Source organism: Rissa tridactyla, chromosome 6, assembly GCF_028500815.1.
Source record: "Rissa tridactyla isolate bRisTri1 chromosome 6, bRisTri1.patW.cur.20221130, whole genome shotgun sequence".
Lineage (NCBI taxonomy): Eukaryota > Metazoa > Chordata > Aves > Charadriiformes > Laridae > Rissa > Rissa tridactyla.
This window is the reverse complement of record NC_071471.1, coordinates 30793878-30813804: the sequence shown is the minus strand read 5'-3', so window position 1 is coordinate 30813804 and position 19927 is coordinate 30793878. Positions and strand designations below refer to the sequence as shown.

The following is a 19927-nucleotide window of genomic DNA, read 5'->3' as shown; positions in this document are numbered from 1 at the left end:
AGCTGTGAAATGTGAACAAACACCATTCTCTGGCCTCGCTTTGTGTCTGATAATTGTACAGTTTCTGGAGTTATAATATGCAAATACAAACTCTCATGCAGTTTTGTCTCCTGGTTTCTGAAAGAACGAAGCAGTCAGTGTGATCTCCTTATGAAGGTGGACAGGAAATACCAAGTGTAACAGCATAAGAAATTATCCTACTGTTTTTAGAAATATTTAATAGGAGAGAGGAGGACGTATTCCTTAGTAACAAAGCCTGTGAGACTCATAGGTCAGTGAAGAGATCTCGTTCTTCCTATTTATTACTGGGGTTTTTTCTCTAACTTGTGTTTTGCGGGAGCTGATCCAGCTCAAACAGGTTGTAAATCTGCAGGATATCCTGGCTTTGGAGAGGTCCCAGTGAGTGAAGTTTGAGCCAAGGGGAGACACCTGGCTGCCCACCCCAAACAAGCTGCCATGTCAACTGTGCCTTGTTTCTGGAAAGTCACAGCAAATGGAAAGGGTGAGATCACTTTGACGTGGAAACCACACGGAAAAGAGCTCAACTGTCCTTTTATGCGCTTGTCCCTGTTGTTTCCAGCACTGTTGTGTAAATGCTGACAGTCTCTCAGAGCAGCGAAGAGCTACGTTGTGCGTGTGGCTGTTCAGATAGAAAGGAGAGTGTGAAAAGCAAGAAAAATGAAACCTGGGGCAAATACCTGAGGCAAAATTGACAATATGCCCTCTCTGAAGGCTTCACAGAGGTTTTGAGGAGGGGTAGCGAATCTTTCAAGTACATATCCTGAGAATCTCTGCAAGCTGAGTGGATTTTCCAGTTGGTGAAATGGTTTATAAGCTGTTCTGAAGAAAAATCTTTCCTGAAGCTAATAAGCCTGGAAGAGTTGCTTTTCCTGCTCCCTACTTTTCTCCAATTGTACAATAGTTATTCAGCCTCTGAAGGCACTTCTTTTCTCCTCTGTCTTCAGGTCCAGAGCTGCAACCTTGTGCTGCCCCATGCACGTTTGCCATCCCTACTCTCTGCCGTACGTCCTCACTCCAGCATGAAGCTGGAGGCTGCAGAGGAGCTGATAGGAACGATATGTAAAAGTGATGGATGTTTAGGATGATAAATATTGTTTCCTGTGGTTGAAGATGGCTTTCCTGGTTTACATGAGAAACTCCGAGGTGCCTCTCAGCAGTATTAGTGCAAACAATAAAATTTCTTGCAGCATAATATCTATAGTAGGAGCAACAGTTTTGACCTCAAGTGGTATTTCTCAATCCCTTTTAACTCAACACCCATGGAACATATTTGGTGAGAAACGACGTTCACGGACATTGCCACTGTAATGCAAAAGCAATAACATAATAATTGGAACAACAAAAAAAAATAGGTCGATTTTTTTCATCTTTTTTTTTGCTTGCTTGCTTAACTCTGGGGATGTGTCTATGTACCGTAGTTACTTCACGTACAATTGATTGAGAAACTTGTGTCTAAAGGACTGCATTTTCTTTGCCAGTATAAACTGCTAATCTCTTGCATATTAATTTGTTATATAGTATCGATGGCTGCCACCCAACTTACCCTTTAATCCATAAGTAATTGTCAAATGCTGAAAGCTGCTTAGTGTGCTTGCCATCTTTCTTGAAAGTCATACTGGCAGAGTCGCTGTAGGTGCGGGAAGTTATTTCCTGAAGGCAGACACTGAATGGCAAAGCCATAAGCAGCGTTGTCCAAGGGCTTTCTCCTACAGCAGATTCGGATAAACGTGGAGGGGCATTGATTACCTGTGTCCCTCCCTCCCTCCCTCCCTCCCTCCCTCGGGGAACTGGCAGCAAAGCAGCAGCACAGAGGCAGATGCTGAGAGAGAGGGCAGATTAACAGGGCTTGTTGGGGCACAGTCCTGGCTGTAAGATAATTGTGAAGGGAATTTCTTGCCACACACAGTGTGTAACCCTCGATCCCCCTGTTCTCGTTGCATTAGCACCTTGCAGTGCAAGTCCTCATCATTCAACTCTCCTTGGGAGCAAGAAGAAAAAAGCTTCCCTGAACAGGAAAGAAAGGCATGAGTCAGACTTCTGGCCACTGCACTTCATCCATGGCTAATTGTCACATTGCTGCTTTAGCAAAATAGATGTCCTCTGTCAGCAGCTTAATGCAGTCCGTCCAATACTTCAAAAAGTTCCTGTCCCTGCCACTGTGCTGGAGATTTAGGAGTGTGTGTGTGATGGAGGGTTATTAAACTTCTATGCTACTGCTTGATTTTTTTTTCCCCTTAAGATATATAAAATCAAATACAGAAATATCACCTAAATCTTTCTGAAAAGTATTTTTAGAGGCTTATTTAGGTTTCTAAGTTAACCTCTCACACCTGAAATGTTATAGACAATAGCCCTGCTTGAGAAAAAGCCTGTGAGGAACAATGGTGTAATGGAAGACTCCGAACCACCAGGCCCAGTTTCAGGTTTGGTCAGAGGATGTGTTATCTTCTCACGGTTACGAGCCACCTGTAATGGCCATGTGGCTTCTTCTCTCAGTCTTCCCTTGGTTTCTACCTCCTGTTGCTTGACTTGTGTTTCACACACCCTAATTAAAGGCTCTGGGTAGTTGTAAATACCTGACTGCAAAGGATTTACAATGGGAAGTGCAAGGTGGGGATAGGGAATGGGGTTGGTACAGCTCCGCTTGTACTAATCTGGGATAATGTATTGCTACAAGTTGAGCGTGGTAATTAGAACACATTATTGAGTTGTGCTGATTCTGCCCTTCGTGTTTTGCATTTAGATTCCTACCATGTAAATTCAGGGGTATTAATACTTGCCTGATTAGCAAGTCTGCTCCGTTACACATTTTAAATATAAATAATCCTGTAGTGCTGTGTAATTTCTTGCCTTCCTGAGTAGGAATAGATATTTTTGCCTTGACGGACCTAAAGTGTAGTTAATAATGATAGAGCGCCCTGAGATACTTGATGGGGTGTGAACTAAAGAAGGGAAACCATTGCTTATTTTTAGTATTGTATAAAGTACATCGGAGTTACAGGGCAGTGCTTGTACCTTGAGGGTTTTGTCTTGTTTTTTAACGCTGGGTTAGCACATTGCAATGCACATTGCAAACGTCCTTGTTTCGAACATATGAATTGTTTAAAGATGATGACAGGGTGGGGGTCACACTGGTCTTGCAATCTTTTCGTCTTGCAATCTTTATTAATTAGCTTGTTTGTTCACTGTTGTACATTGTTGCAACCTTCTCAGCCTTCCTTTGTCTCCAAGTCTTTTCTTATTTTAAAAGATGCTTATCATTTTGCAGCCGCTGGTAGGTACGTACACCTGCATCCCTTTAAAATTGTGTTTCCTTGGGACAAACTACTTTGTGTCGTGTGGCTTTACACCTGACTGCGCTGCCACTGACCCAGGGGTTGCCCTCTCTGTCAGTGATCTGGCTTCCTGAATTTCACTGTTCTCTCAGTCTTGAGATTTGCAGGCTTGATAAGCAACATCTTTGGATTTTTCTTAATTAATGGTTTAAGGTATTTGGAAAACATAAGTAGTGTAACTTCAATACTACTGCTTTATCAACTGGATTTGTAATATTTTCAAATAAAGAAAGCAAGTAACTTTAATCAATTTTGTGACAGAGATTATTTTCTTTAATCTGTGAAATTTTAAGACTTTAGCATGACTACCTTTTGGTACATAATGTTTCTTTGGTTATTCTTAGGGTGAAAAACATGGTCAGTCAGCTACTGTTCTTGCTTTAACTTTGCCTCAACCAGTTCCTTTATCTCGTGTGCAAACCCTAGAGGTTTTTAACTTGAGTTTAGCTAATTGTTGTGAACTTTTAAGTATCTTTATTTTGGTATCTAAATATGATTTTTTTTCTGTGTCCTGATGGCTTTTCCCTATTCCTATGTCAATAAAAATTATTTTTACCTGTGGGTCAGTACAAACTTTCAACATTATTCCAGCCATTCGCTCTTTAGTTGCAACTCTCCTGGATTTTAACTTCGGTGTATATTTTGTGACAAGCTCTTATGATGCACACTTTTGGGTGCTTAATTTGTCAGACTTTGTGGGAGTCTCTTGTGGAGCTTGTTTGTTTAGCTCGACTTAAAAGTGCTCTGCCATCAGTGTCTTGTCGTCATGCTTTCCCTTGTTCTTGGCAGTCATCAGGAGCGCTGTGAAGAAATCCCTGATAGACATTGAGCTGATAAACTGCTCCAGCTGGTTAACATCAGCATTGCATTTTACAGTTTTTGCCGTATTTCTGACAGTGCTTCTCCTAAACATTTCTGAAAAGATGGCATACGTGGACTTTGAACTTCTATTCCCCCCCATGCCAGGTCTGTGCATCCTCACTTACTCACTAGCAGCAATAGCGCAGTGCCTGTTGTCCTACAAAAAGGATCCTAATGTAAGAATGTTGATTTCGTCCTGTTTTGTAAAACGGAAAACTGTTTTTCTGTCAGACTATAGAATTTATCCTCTAACATCTTTTTTTTACTCATATTTTCCTGTTGATTTTCTTAACACTTGGGGGGATTTTGTTTGCAGCCTCAGGTTTGTTATGCAGGACATGATCTCAGGTACTTTGCATTTTTCTGCATCCTGAAAAATTAATCCATCTATTCCTTATATAGAAGTATCATCCATATTCCGGTAATTTCACCCAGAGAACATCAACTTAATCTGCTCTTTGGCAAACTCTCTGCAAGAAAAGTTCTTGCAGCAATTTGGATCAGGGCCATTTCTGTTGTTTTTCCCCATTTTTATTTTGGATATGAAGGTCATGTACATTGTTTTCTTCTCGCTCTTTGCGCCATGTCAAGTCCAGCCTTAATGCTCCCAGTTAGTAGGCACATTCCAGCTTGTGAATTTTGCAAGTTTCTGAAGGTAACTGTGGGTGAGGGGTTAAAAATGTATTGTGCAGTTTCCACTTCTAAATATTATATATTTGAAGCCTCACTTAAAGCAATTGGCTGCTACTTTGTTCCCAATCTATGAACAGTTCTTGTGCTTTGGAGATCCTAATTCCTGACATATTCCCTTTTACCAAATGTGTTACAGTTTATTCTTAGTATTTAAGTATCTGTGTCCCAGAGTTTAAATTAAACATTTGCTTGCTTGAGGGTATCAGGACCACGACTGTCAGATTACCTGCGCAGCTTTACTTTTGCAAGGGTTGTACTAATCTTTCCGAAACTTACTTCACCGCGTGCTTTTATGTTCACTAAAAATCTTATTGAAACTTTGGCTTCCTGATAGCTTTCGTTAAAACCTGCTCTTCTTGCCCTCTGCTGATCCCTCAGCCTGGTTTTGTTTCCAGTACAGATTATCCAGTGACATCAGGCACTGGTGTAAGTAACTGTTCATGCATCTGGGTTTCAGACAGTTGGAAAATTCTGGAAACACTGAAAAAAGAAAGGTGATAGTAACATCTGGTAGGATAAACTGCTGGCTGCCTCATTTGGCTTCTGACACCGGTGATTTGCTTCCAGTTAAATCTGACCCGTGTTCTGGAAGAGGAGAATTCCTTCACTGATGTCAAAATACTACGCTAAGTATGAAATATCTAAAAGTAAGCAATGGAATATTGACCAAACAGATAAGAGATTAATGTGATTGTATTTATTCATGAAATTTATGTAATTTGGCATTTCTTCTGATTTCAGCTGTCTGTAAAAACTCGTTTTCTTCCTTTTTTTTTTTCCAAAATTGTAAACTTGATATTTTGGTTTGAAGAGACAAATTTTTCCGATTATATAATTTGCTGATTTCAGCCTCATAGTGGGCAGCTGTGCACTGGTTTTAGCAAAGCCGTGGAGCCCACCTCAGCCCCCTTCCCACACACGCTGCCCACAACGTCTTGTTAGTTTTGCACAGATAAGGGCACACAAACCTACTTTTTTTGTGATGTCTTCACTGTATAATGCAGTCATGTAGGTACCCACAATAGCTGCAAAGCTTGGCCAAACGAAGGAGGTGGATTGATATCACTGAGTCACATTACTTTCTTAATGTTGCCAGGTTTGCAAAATACTGCGTTTATGTACGCGTTGGAGGGCAGGGTAATTTCTTGTTCAGACTTGTACTTCATTTTCAGTGAAGACACTTTCTCTTTACAGTGCGAGATAAGATCCTCCAGTAATTGACACACAGTGCTTTCCCCTGTCTGCGTTTCAAACTAGGTGTGAATCCCTTCATTATCAGAGGAAGCATTTTCGATGTGTCCTGTAAACTTATTGATAACTCGTAATAATAGCCAGGATTCTGAAATTGACAGAAAAAAATGTAGAAAATAAAACAAGGCAAATGAAGCTTTCCATTAGGTTACATACTAAAAAAATCTAAAATAATTAAAATTGCAATTTTACATTTAATCCATTTTAAAATATAATGAATATTAATATTCTGATTTTTTTATTATTATTTAATTGTAATGTGAGTTTTTAAGCATTATCTCCATGTCATTAATACTCAGTTGACAAAACTGTTATTTTTTCCATTTACTGGGAAAAAAAGTTTGACCGAACACTTAAGGCCAAATTTTCAGAAATTACACGTAACAATTGTCTTCTAATTTCATGCTTAGTCTGCAGCTACTGTTGGTTTTGCCTGTGTGAACTGCGTGTACTGGCAGGCAAATCTGAATTTACAACCACATTTGAAGATAAGTTAAATAATGTTTGTGACTAAAGCACCTGGAAAATCTAACCTATTGTAACTGACATGTAACACCTCATAATCTGAATTCAGTGATTCTGAGATGAAAAACTATGTGTGTTTTTAAAGTTCCCAAAGTGTATGAAACTGAGTTTCACTCATCTCCTATCCAGTGGTCAACAAGGGCTCTCACCTGGTGTCATTCCAATCCAGATCTCCCAACACACACCAGCAGTTCCCTAACACAAGCTTCGGGACAAGTACCTTGAGTACAAGCGACTCCGCGTTTCCATACTGGGGCTTGCTGCGAGCAGCTGGGTGTGCTTTTGGTCAGGGATCAGCTTGACGTACCTCAGTATGGGAAATGTATGGGGTGCAGGAAAAGGGCAGGCAGAAGATAAAGAGGGAGGGACAGAGGGAGGGAAAGGTACCGAGACTTTACAGACCTCAGTCTGCAGAGAGAACTGGTGGAACAAGAAGGAAGATCACCTTTTCCAAGCTCCAGTACCTTCTTTTTGATAGAGACACGCTGATTAATCAGCTCTGAAATGCTGACAATAGGTCAAGCTTTTGTAGTCCTGATCATTTTTCTGTTAATTGTTGAGTTTTTCAAACTGCGAAAGGCATGCAAGCAATTACCTCCTGGACCAACTCCTCTCCCATTGCTTGGGAACTTGCTGTTGCTGAACTTTCAGTTTCATCGGGATCTTCTGATGGAGGTATTTCTTTTAAGATGCTCTAAATTGGTTAATTTTAGTCACAGCTTAAACAAAACTGATATGTTACTAGCAAAGTGAAGTTTTTAAGTCTTAAAAAGTTACAGACGATGTCTGGACATATACAGATCAACTTGATTCTTAGACTCCTGCGTTCACTTGTGTGGAATATGTCAACTTCATGAGGAACTTAATGTTCTGGAGAATCAAATAAACTCAGGGACAGGTTTTCCAACTTGTTATTAAAGTCGGAGGATACCAATAATTGAAAAGATGCCTCTCCATTGCTGATAAATCCATATGTGTTACTTTTTAAAAGTCTGACACACTGGTATTGTGAAATTTGATCATGAAGCAGGTAATATGGTGTGTGTGTGTATGCTCGTAATAGGGGAAGGGCACACACTCCCCATCTTCCAACACCTCCTTAAAACTATTTGTTTGACACTTGTTTTTAGAGACAGCTGCTCCTCCTGAGGCAGTCTCAGTCCCTCCCTGTACCCCGGCAGTAATTCTTCTAATGGTTTGCAGGTGACTCTAATTCAGATCTATGCTTGAGACGGTACGCTCAGATCACCGGGTGCAGTGCAGACTCAAACAGGCAGTGATGCTGTAACAGGGAGAGTGAAAGCCAATGTCTAAAGAAATATTTGGAGAAGCAAGCGACTAGAATGATCAACTGGATGTAATTCTGGTGGTCTACCACCTCTTTTGTAACATCGTGGCTGTGTTGGAGCAGAGTCCCGTTCTTGGACAAAGCTTTTTCCGCAAATGATTGAATTTCCTCTGTCGTACACCTGACCCTGCTTGGATACCTCTGCTGTCTCCAAGGGTCGGTGCTCTCCTCAGTTCCGTGAGGAAACCCTGGGCTCAGCTGCAGCCCACTGGCACTTCATGGCTGTTGCCTAGTTTCTGGCTCCACCTCCTCTCCTGGAGCACGCAGATGGAGCAGGGGTTTAATTAGTTGTTTTCCTTTTGGAAAGGAAGGAATAGCCGGACGCATAGAGCCCCCGGGAGGCATAGAGTGTGGCTGTTCAATTAACAATGCACAAATGTTGGCGTTGGATGTGATGCAATGTAAAATACAAGGTTTTCTTTCTTTTGCTGCAGTGTTGCTGCAGCCTGTGCTTTGAAAAGAAAATCACTTCCCCCTAGGTAAATAAAATTGGCTGCTGAACCCTCGTTCTCAGAAAAACTATGTTCTCTTTCTGCTTCTAGCTATAATTATCTGCATGGGGATGATGTTCTCAGCACAAAACTGGCCATTGGGCCAGTGAATAGCAGATGCAGTGTCTATTTGAGATGTATGGGGTTCATCTGTTCCTTTCTGGCACCTTTTCCACTTACAGCTGGCAAAAAGTCACGGTAACATATATACTTTGTGGTTCGGGTGGGCCCCATTGGTCATACTGAATGGATATCAAGCAGTGAAGGACGGCATGACCACGCACCCTGAAGATGTTGCGGGGCGGATGATATCGCCTTTCTTCAAAGCAATGGCCAAAGGAAAAGGTGAGATTTTTCTGCCATAAACAGTGCCCAGGAATGTTGACTTGGCAAACTACTCTGCCTTGTTCACCCATTATCTTCCCTTTCACAATGCTCTTCCATCAGATAGTGTCAAGGTCCTCCATTAGCTCTTGAGAATAACTATTTGCTGTGATGCCTTTTGTCCTGAGCTTTCCCAAGCCTGGGAAACACTCCAGATCAGGCTGTTTCTAGGCGACCTTTTTGCTGTGTTCAAGATGTACGTGATCCCAGTTCAGAACTCAGCAATCTTCCCTCCTCACGGAATAATCCAATTTCCTGCATGTGATTTTGCTATAGATTACATGAATGCTAAGCTTGTTTATGTATTTGGTAACCGTATATATTATGGTTGCCAAACATCTTCCATCATGAGCAAGAGACCTATAACGCCTTCCTTCAGAAGTCTTGTTGCTGTGTTTGCAGCCACTCTTAAACGTTTTGATTGGGAGAGCGCCTCCGACACGCAAACCCCCACTTCTCCTTAGTGTATTTCAGCAGTTCGCAGTCTTTCCTTTTTCCTCCCCTGCATTTGCCATACCAAATTAAACACAGATCTTCTAAAAAGGCATTGTAAGATTTTATTTTTTTTAAGGCATCAAGAAATGGAGCAGTCAGCAAATCCTTAGGTTGCTCTTTTCAAAGATTAACTACAATCAATATTAAGAACATGTGGTATAGTTATAGTTTAGGTATGTTTGGCTATGATTTCTGGTTACTGATAATTTTGCCTGAAGAAAATTGTATCACAGAGTATTCCCTAATTTACTCCGTGTATTTTATAATATATTTTTAAATTAATTGTTCATGTCTGTGGCAAATATTAATATGCCAGGAAATACCCTCAGGTATTATACTGGCAAGTGGTCACTCCTGGAAGCAGCAGAGACGCTTTGGTATAATGACTCTACGCAGTCTGGGAATGGGAAAGAAAGTCCTGGAGTATCGAGTGCAAGAGGAAGCCGCTTGCCTGGTGGAGTTCTTTGCGAACCTAAAAGGTATCTATCTGCTAAGAAATCAGACACTTTTCAGTCCTGGATCCGTATCTTCAGTATGCAAACTTACCTACCCCTTCCTAGGATGGGGGTAGGTCCAGAGTGGTGTATCCAAACTTACCTAGTTTGGATATACCAGTTAGAGAGTAGTACCACAAGTGGGAATTACTTCCTTAAAAAGCTGTTCATAGACCTAATTAAAAGGGGAGCTCCTGAAATTCCACCTCCATGGGCTAATCATTTGTCTATGACGTGATTGTACAGTGATACAATGTCACTGAACTGCATAGCCAAGCCGTTCTCAGACTGCCTACAATAGGTAACTAAAGAGTATTACAGAGCTTAGTCATTTCTCTAAATTTCAATGACATTACCATGAGGTAAACTTGGGATTTTAGTGTTTGTCTGGCTAAGTAACTGTTGGCAAGAGAATCAAAGAAAGTAGGAGGTGGGAGGGAACTTCAGTGGATTGTCAGGTTCATCCTAGAGTCCAAGCCAGGATCACTTCTATCCAAATAATTTTTGATGGATGTCTGTCTCATAATTTCAAAAAGAATGCTCAGACTGAGATTTTATGATCTACCGTTCACAGCTGAGACTGTAATAATTTTATTATGTATACCATGCAGTTCCTATCCATCTGTTCTTCTTCTTAAACCTTCCCGAGCTCCTTCAGTCTTTCTTCTTAAGTAGTTTTTTACATTTTTGAAAACATCTGTCTTATCTTAGTTCAGCTCCTGTGACATTTCTTCCTTCTTACATTCTGACTTGTCGTCTTCCACACAACTGAGGACAGCAGATTTGATATGATATCATCTAACGGATCTTAGTTGTACAATGTTATTTCACAGGAGGGGCTATGGGATTGTTTTAGAGGTATGAGGAAACAGTTTAACAGTGTCCTTTGCTCTAAGACTGTTTTATTTTCATGCATACACATCAATGTCACATCTCTATCCCTATTCATGCCCCAGCATGAATAAAGATGATAAAGAGAACGTTTTATGTAATCTCTAATAACATCTTGTCCTATTTGTATAAGAAACACCTGAAGAAAACACTGAGAGTGAGTATCAGTTACTGTGTTTGCAGGAAGACCTGTGGATCCCTCTTTCCCTCTTTTTCATTCTATTTCAAATGTAATTTGTGCTCTGGTTTTTGGATATCGCTTCTCTGATGAGGACAAAACCTTCCGTGAACTGATCAGTGCCACAGAGAATTTATTCAGATTTGCAGGCAGCGTTGTTCATCGGGTGAGTAAATAATATGGTATTTTTTTCTGAAATAGATAGAAAATGAGTCTTCACTAAATACAGAGCAACTGGCAAATGCAACTGTGAGCTAAGAGGTGTCCTTGGGGATCTTATTACTGCCTCTTTGGTTTTGAGGCCATTTTTAAGAACTCTCTTGTTTCTTTGCAAGTTTCGGGGACATCTCTCTCCTGACTCCTGGCTTTTTTAGTCTTTCAGCATTTTTGAGACTGTTAGCAGAAACCCTTAAACTTAATTTGAGACTGGAGTTTGGGATAAATTTGAACTCTGCAGTGCTGCTGCTCCTACCTTGATTTACTTCTCTCCTCCAATGAATGGGTATGATTGAATTCACCGTTCTGCTTTTTACTACTCTGGAAATTGTATGCTGACAACTTTCTTTCTTTCTTTTTTTTTTTCCTCCCTCACAAATAATAAAATATTCATTATTAATATTTCCATTACTTCACTATAGCTTGCAATTCACACGTTACAAAACCAATATATACATTCTCTGACAGTCTCACAATTCAAGTTCTGTCAGAGATTTTTTTGGTAGGTACCTCCCACAACGTACTATAAAGGCCAGCTTTGTACTTGAAGTGTCTTGAAATGCACTTGAAGTTTTCCCCATGAATTCGGCTTTGTGGCTTAGACCCTTAAAGAGGGACAAGCTGGGTGTAATGGGGACTGTGGATGGCACAGCAAATTCCATTGACATTTGAGGTTTATATGAAAAGGCAAACTAAAATGCTGATGTGGTAGTATACATTTTCGAGAAATCTATCATATGAGAGTAGCACTATACAACCTTCCCATAGTGAAAAATAGATAAAATTTGTGGATGATCAAAGCCAGGAGACCTTAACAATGCAGAGGAGGTTCAGAACATCCTGCTGCAAGAGTTTGTAAGCACTGTGTATCTATCTGAGTCACAAGAATGGAACAAATTGCAATAGGACAAAATTAAATTATGAAAAATATTAGGAATTAATGAGATTAATATCTGCTATGAGCTTAGAACATTTCAGTGCAAAGGTTAAGAGGAAAGGAGCTGGTGTAAACCAGCAGATAACAGGATGAAAAAAGCAAATGTTAACAGCACTATTTTCCCTTTAGATTCAGAGAAGTGTTAAAGCAGGTTCTGGTGTATAATAATCTGTGGGACCTTGGGCACCTTACAAAGTGAGTCTGGAAACAAACGTAAAGAAGTGTTAATGCGATGACCTACAAACTATCACTTAAAATTAGAGAGGCTTTACTTGTTAGGTCTGAAAGAACAAAGAGAGGAGAGAGAAATGCTGTTTGCTTGGCAGGGTGGGATGGCAGATGCTGCAGAGAGAGAGCTATCCAAGCCAGAGGATGATACTTTCAGTTGACACGTGTGTATAAATGCGCTCAGCAGGCTGAAGATGTAATATTTCTAACCCTCAGAACAATTATTGGTCCTGTAGCAGTCATGAGGACTTTACAGAAAAAATTAAATCAGCTCTGAGAGTGATACCCAGTCTACACTTTCCTTGTCTGAGCTCTGTGAGCTCCACGAATTCCACCAGTTTCTTGAGGCTGCAGACTTGTTAATCTTAGTAGCCACACATTAACTAGAAAGGATGCCCTTACATTTTGAGTGTGTGGGAGCTAGGGTCTACAAATGTGCAGGAGTCATGTCTTCTAATGATCTGCAGTAGTCAAGTAAACGTACTGGCATGAGCAGTGCTGTCAGTACTGCCTTGACCCTCAGAAGTGTGTCAAAATTACTAGAAAAGTTTTCCCACATGATGGCAAAAATCTACTCAAAGGAATGCTAATTTGCTTATTCCACTATCGACATTTCCAGACAGGACAATTCGGCCTTTTGGTGTTTCTTAAAACAGCTTTGTTACTGACAGATAATTGACACAACCTCTTGTATGTCACTCCTGCAGGTGTACGAATTGTTACCCTGGTTGATGTGCCGTCTTCCTGGTCCTCATAAGAAGGCGTTATCTGGCTATGATGTGCTGAGCAATTTTGCAAGGAAGGAGATCAGAAGACACGTGGAGAGAGGGATGCCAGACGAACCACAGGATTTCATTGACTTTTACCTGGCTGAGATGGAGAAAGTAAGTGTTTGTTCTGCCCGATCACACGTTTATGGAGTATAAGGCCAAACAGACCATTAAATCATCTAGTCTGACCCCTTCTTATCAGTTTCTTACATTTCATAGGCTTCTAAATGGGAATACAGTAGCTTGGGGCTTATCAACGCATGTCTCCCAGAAAGGCTCACAGTTTTATGTTTTGGTTACCTAAACAAATTACCACAAAGTATGTTAGGGTGTGATCTCATGCGCTATCATCTGCTTTCCGTAAAAATATCCACATGTACACTTCAATCCTGCAGTAAATAGGAGATGTAGTAAATGCCTGTAGATTACATAACTTTGGTAGACTATCTCATCTTCTACAGCAGGGTACTTCGTGTTTACGACAGGATTAAATAGGCATACATAGATAATTACCCTGAAATAGCTGACATGTTTCTTTGGGTTTCAGTGTGTGCCCTAGCACTGGCTGTCCTTGTGCTCCACAACGGTGTGGTTCCTACCACCACGGAGGGAACCATTCGTGGAGGATCTTCTCTTTTCTGGAAACTCTCTCTATGTCCTGGTCTGAGGAGATTTTCCACTCTTAAAAGGATTCCCAGGCTACCCTGAAATCCCTTGGTATCATTCCTGCAGCACCAAAAAGGGAATAGTCCTTCCACCTCCAGCCCCGTCTCTTTCAGCAGTTACACCCCAGCAATCCCAACCTACTTACTTAATTGTTTGACCAACCTTGGAATAGGTATGTTATACATCACACCTGTCAGCTTTCTTGGCAGATGGATGCTGTCATCAGTAGGTCTTAAATGGGATGCATTTGGAGGTCCAAAGCCTGTGTTACCTCTAATTTCCCCACAGTTTGGGACACGGTTGCCTTGGCACCTGTATTCAAATTGGAGGGCCTAGGAAACAATTTCATAAACAATGCCATAACAAGTTGTTAATCTTCTTCCTGGCCCCTGCTATTTTTTTTTTCCATAGCAGGAAGAAACTCATGAGCCAGAGGCTCTGCTAGGAGCACCAGAGTGTCTGCTTCAAACTTAGTCATTTTGGGATACTTTTGGGAGCTAAAAGAAGCATCTCTTTCCTAGGGTAGGTGAAGTTTATGTAGCTTCTACCTCTGGTCATAAGCTTTCAGCTAGTCAGGCTGCTGTGTTCTCACAGTGGTGACTTATGGAGTTTGGAAGGAGCTGATACATCCTTTTGTACATTATATCTGAATGAGTATGACAAGATTTACTAAAATAATCATTTTAGAGGCAAAGATGCAACTTTCTCTGGTGCCAGGGGTGCAAGTTATTGCAATTTGTTTGTTTTAAATGTTTTTGCCCACTGTATTTTCTCTAATTGTTTTTATATTTTACTCCTTCATTATAAGAAGAAAATACTTGGGTACCTCTCTCCCACCAGTTCACATCTATCCTGAACTGAGAGAAGAAATTACTCTCAAGATGTTCTGTTGAGATCCATTTATTCAGATAGGTTTTCCTTTGGTATTTGCAAGCACTAAAATACTGGAGAGACCAAGGCACAAGAAGAGACAGATTGTGGGGCACTTATTTAGAAGTGCACTCTAGGCTAACTGCAAAACTTGTAGTGTGCTTTTCAAGTTTTTGTGATTAAGTCAACAGGCATAAAATTGCCATTTTTAAATGAAAGAATATTCCACCTCATGCAAAAGAGCAATGCAGACTTACCATGTCCACTTGGGAAACTATTAATCTCTTAGTACTCATCAAAAACTGTAATTTTGAATATTCTTTGTGCATATGCCAACTGTGGAAATAAGGACTCTTGCACAGGAGGCATACCGGCTGACCTAACTTCTATGCTTTAACTTCAACTTTTTATCATCATCTACAGACTAAAGATGGGGTGAAGCCCAAGTATGATGAAGAAAATTTGGTATATGTTATAAATGATCTTTTCCTCGGTGGATCAGAGACCGTAAGCACAACATTGTACTGGGGACTGCTCTATATGGTAGTGAATCCAGACATCCAAGGTGAGAGGCATTCTAGGCATTCTTGCTGTGAAATGCTGCAGGTACTACAAGTGTTAATGGTGGCTGAATATAATAAGTTGCAGGCACAAAAGCCACTAGTTGAGCCTGGCTTTCGCTCTCTGAAAACACAAAGAATGGCAGGAGAGGAAAAAAAAATCAGAAGCCCATCCTATAACCTGACCAAACCCGGTGGCTGAAGGCACTTGCAGTGAGACAAAAGTTAGCTCCTTGCAGTGACAAGTCAGTGAGGTGCTCTGTGCGGACAGTTCACAGGCTGACTGATGGCAGCAGGAACAGAGATGAGAGCTCTGACAGTCCTGTCTGCACCAGACATCCTTCAAGTATGAGGAGTGCTAACACAGCTTTGCTGTGTTTTCCACACAGCCAGCCTACACTCCCTTCCCCTCCTGGCACAACACTCCTTGCTGAGCACACCAATACTCTTAACAACCAATACTCCTAACAACCCACTGGATCCCTTACTGGACAGACCAGCTGGACAAATCTTGGCAGGTTACGAAGGGCTGCAGGTTGCCCTAAGGAAGGCCCATGGTCCCTGGTAGAGCTGGCTGCGTCTTCCTGTATTTTTCTTGTCAGGGAACAGATAGAGAGATGCAAGATAATTTGCACAGCGCAAATCCTTATACTTCCTTGGAGAATGCAGTGACTCCTTCCTGTCTTTGCTGAGTGGTTCATGCACAAGGCTAAGGCAGTGGGCATCCATTGAATATGAGTTTTTCAGGGGTGGCCTCAAGGCTTGCGCAGAACATATTCTGCGTGTAACCAGCCAATGGTGCTAGCATCTAGTCTTTAAATAACCAGTAATGTTTGCTGCAGTTTGTTCACAAAGCAGCACACAACCCTTAGGAGCAAACAAAACATGACTGTGGAACATCTGTGAGGGATGGAAAGACTGTAGGAATAGAAAAAGAAGTTTAAGGGGAAGATTCTGGCTACCTGATATGTGGAGGTGGTGTTTTTCAGGCAGGAACTGCTCACAGTACACACAAACTGTCGCTTTCTGAGTTAATGTTGCAAAAGATGTTACTTATCTAATTAACACCGATTCCATGAATGCCTCTGTACATCCAGGCTGTTTCCTCTTCCACATCTAAGTCAGGAAGAGAAAGGACATGGCCAGGGTTTAAGGAGGACTCGGGTACTCCTGGGGCTGGTGGCTCTTCCATCTGCTGTGCTTTAGCACTGAAAGCAAGGGAGATACCTGTATTCCCACAGCCTCAGTAGGAGGATGAAAAGACTGCGTCACTGAGTGCATATTTGCATCCAAGGTTTTAGGCTGATTAAGGTGTTGTTTGTTCATACAGTATGTTGCCATACTTGGACCAACTCTGCTCAACTCATCCCTTGCACTGGGAGTTAATATCTGAGGCATTTGTGTCAATTTTGCAAATGAGATTTAGATTTTGAGATAAAGTAAACTAAGCAATCCCTATACAACATCAAAACCTGGAGCTGGGTGACTCGCCCTACACCCACCAAGCATTCTGTAAGATAAATGTCAGAGCTGGAATAAGTACAGTATAGTCCTTGCTTATGATTCTGGACCACACTGTTGGGATTTTTTTCCTGTTTAATTTTTTTTTCATATATTAAACTCAGGCATCAAATCATATTAAATCACAGGTTATAGACTTAGTATACTATGTTGAAATAATACATTTTCCTGTTTCTCTAAGAAAAGAGACTAGTTAAAATATTTTAAGCATTTTTTCCATTTGAAATGTTGAATATTTCTCCACAGAGAAAGTGCAGAAGGAGTTGGACGCTGTTTTGGATTCTTCACAGTTAATTTGCTATGAGGATCGGAGAAAACTGCCCTATACTAATGCTGTGATTCATGAGATCCAACGCTTCAGCAACATTGTCTCTGTCGGCATGCCCAGAGTGTGCGTGAGGAACACAACATTGCTAGGATTCCCCATCAAAAAGGTACAGACACGTTTTCAGCCTCTGTTCTTTCTTTATCAGAGAGACATTTAGCTTTACTCCAGTTTTGTAACCCGTTTTCCATCTATAAACTATTCACCCTGTAACCCAGGAACCCCAGCCTGGGGAAGGGTTACCATTTGTGGCTCCAGGAATGAAATAAGTCTCTTGCTTAGTGTGTTGATGCTCAAACAGCTGATAAGACCCCTTCCCCTGCCACGGAAGCCTCAAGGTCCTGCCCTCTGATCAACAGCACAACCACAGAGACCAGCTCTGCTTGGCTGGGATGAACTGAGAGGAGAAACTGGTTTGCCAAAGCACTGGTTAAGACATCCCTGCCCAACCTGGCAGTGCCAGCACTCCTGGGATGGAGAAAAACTTGTGAGAGGACGGCTCATAGCTCCACTGGCTCCATGAGTAAGGGACCTGCCTGAACATCTAACAGCAGAGAGCTTGCTGGCTACAGCTGACAGTGAGGGAATTGCTCCCAAATACTGCCTAAGAAACATGTTCACAGCCAGTAAGGCATTTTTAAGAGTGACATAAGCTATGCTGGGTGCCAGTTCTCACTGTAAAACACTAGCAAGAAACAGGAATTGGTTGCTTTTATTGCAAGAGAGATGGGAGAGGCCAGCACCATTACTGGCATTTGGGACTGGCCCCACCTAACTCATTTTGTGGTGAAGGTTTCACTCTTTTTTCTGCTCTGACAGCCAGGTAGCTAAGGCACACAAACTGGTCTGCTGGGAACAACCGGTAAAGAAAAAGCCTGATGTACCACTGCTAAAAGGGCTCAGAGGTTGTTGTTAGTGAAGTATTCAGTTATTTCTGGATGCATTTCTCTCTCTCTCTTAAGCCCAAAAAGAGATTTCCAATTCTGAGACGTGAGTATCAACAAAAGAGTCCTACTAGAAGTGTTATTAAGATTAGTAGTTAAAGTGGTCACAATGCAGTTGTACCGACATCACTAATGCTGTTAACACCCACTGACTTAGCTGCAGGGCTGAGAACCGATAATTTCCAACTCAGAAAATGATCACAAACTCACATCATATCTGCTTATTACAAAGAAATGGCAACAAGCAGCAGTTTTATCCACCAGGCAGAAACTGATGGATGAGAGGCTAGTAGTTGGAACTGAATTGAGTTTCTTCCTTGCAGGGCACCATCATTATTCCAAATATAGCATCTGCTCTGTACGACCCTGAGCAATGGGAGACACCTCGGCAGTTCAACCCTGGCCATTTTCTGGATAAAGAAGGAAACTTTATACCTCGGGAAGCCTTCTTACCATTCTCAGCAGGTAAATACACTGGCAGTTTGAACCAACCCAACGGATTAGATGAAGAACACAGAAATGTGAGACTATGGTATTTCTTCTGAAAACATCATCTATCTCTGCCGTCTGCTGCTTTTAAGGAACAATACTGGCTTGTATCTGCCAAGTAAGGTGCTTCTGTGCTGTCAGATCCAAACTGTTCTTAGGCCACTGTAGTGGGAATCCCACTCAAACTCCTGAACCTCCTAGGCTTATCGCATGCTGCAGTAATCCACAAGTTTTGTCTGTAGCATTCTTTATATTATTATATTTTTTCCTGAGAAGCAATGTGTCTTGTGTGTACTGGAGTTACTTGCAATCCCTTTTAAAGGAACAAGCTGAAAGAAAAGCAGAACACATCCTGGTAAACAAAGGATTAAGGTCTTGCTTACAGAACTGCAAATCCAGTTGCAAAAGAAGGAAATAAGATAACAACACACAGTTACAGATCACACTTAGCAATAAAGTTCCTTTGGCTTTTTCTTTCCTTTTATTTGTCTGCTAATCTGGAAATGTGAATGTATTATTCACGTGTCCTCTCATGCCATTGGTTCCAAGGAGGAACCCTTGAAAATTAACATTAGGCCTCTTGCTTTGCCTGTAAAGTCACCAAGCCTTTGTTCAATTGCAAATGCCATTGCTAAGTAATGCTGATCTGCTGACTTTAACTTGCTAAGAAAGCATGTGCAAACAGCTGTCAGATTCTTTTTGTATGACCTTGAAGCTCAACATCTCCTGTAAAAGGAAAATAATTTTCTTCCAGGGCAAGCAAGGTCAAGACAGAAATGACGGTGGTACCTTGGGGATTTTCATTGAGCTTTTCATTTGGTGTTTCCTAATCTATGACATTGGATGGGATATTTCTGAGAAAGAATTCACGAAGTTTTAGTTTTGTGGCTTTCATGATCCTGGCCTTGAACAAAAAAAACCACCTCTGCTTATAACAACAATGAACAAAGTGATTATGAAAATAAAAAATTCCTAGGCACTCACTGTTCTTACCTTCTTCCTTCTGCAGGGCACCGTGTGTGTTTGGGGGAGAATCTAGCGAGGACTGAGCTCTTCATTTTCTTTGCCAACCTGCTGCGGGCATTCACCTTCCGGCTGCCTGAGGGGGTGACGAAGGTCAACACAGAGCCCATTTGGGGGGGCACGCTGCAGCCCCACCCCTACAGGGTTTGTGCCATTCCGCGCTAGGCTGCACCACGTCACTTAGCAGCATGAGACAGCCACCTTTACTTCAGTGAAATTCCTCTCAAATGTATGAATCTTCTTGTACTAGCCAGGATATTGATATTAGTCTATCCCAGGGCTATTCAGAAAGCAGACGCAAGCCAAGATCCAGACTACCAGTAATTTTGGTCTTGTCCTTGTGAAAGTCCCAGATATTCTCGCAAGGATCTTAACCATTTTCTCCTCTTGGAGAGCACTTGAAGCAAGACA

The 19927-nt window shown here is 41.4% G+C and overlaps 1 protein-coding gene across 1 annotated transcript; it reads left to right on the top strand.

The window, feature by feature from the left end:
- Positions 1 to 7190: 7190 nt before the first annotated feature.
- On the top strand, positions 7191 to 19681 carry LOC128911147 (cytochrome P450 2J4-like). Its single transcript, XM_054205495.1, has 9 exons — positions 7191 to 7361; positions 8708 to 8870; positions 9734 to 9883; positions 10973 to 11133; positions 13056 to 13232; positions 15078 to 15219; positions 16982 to 17169; positions 18328 to 18469; positions 19503 to 19681. Exons 1-9 carry the CDS (start codon positions 7191 to 7193, stop codon positions 19679 to 19681), a joined length of 1473 nt encoding a protein of 490 aa, XP_054061470.1.
- Positions 19682 to 19927: the final 246 nt, after the last annotated feature.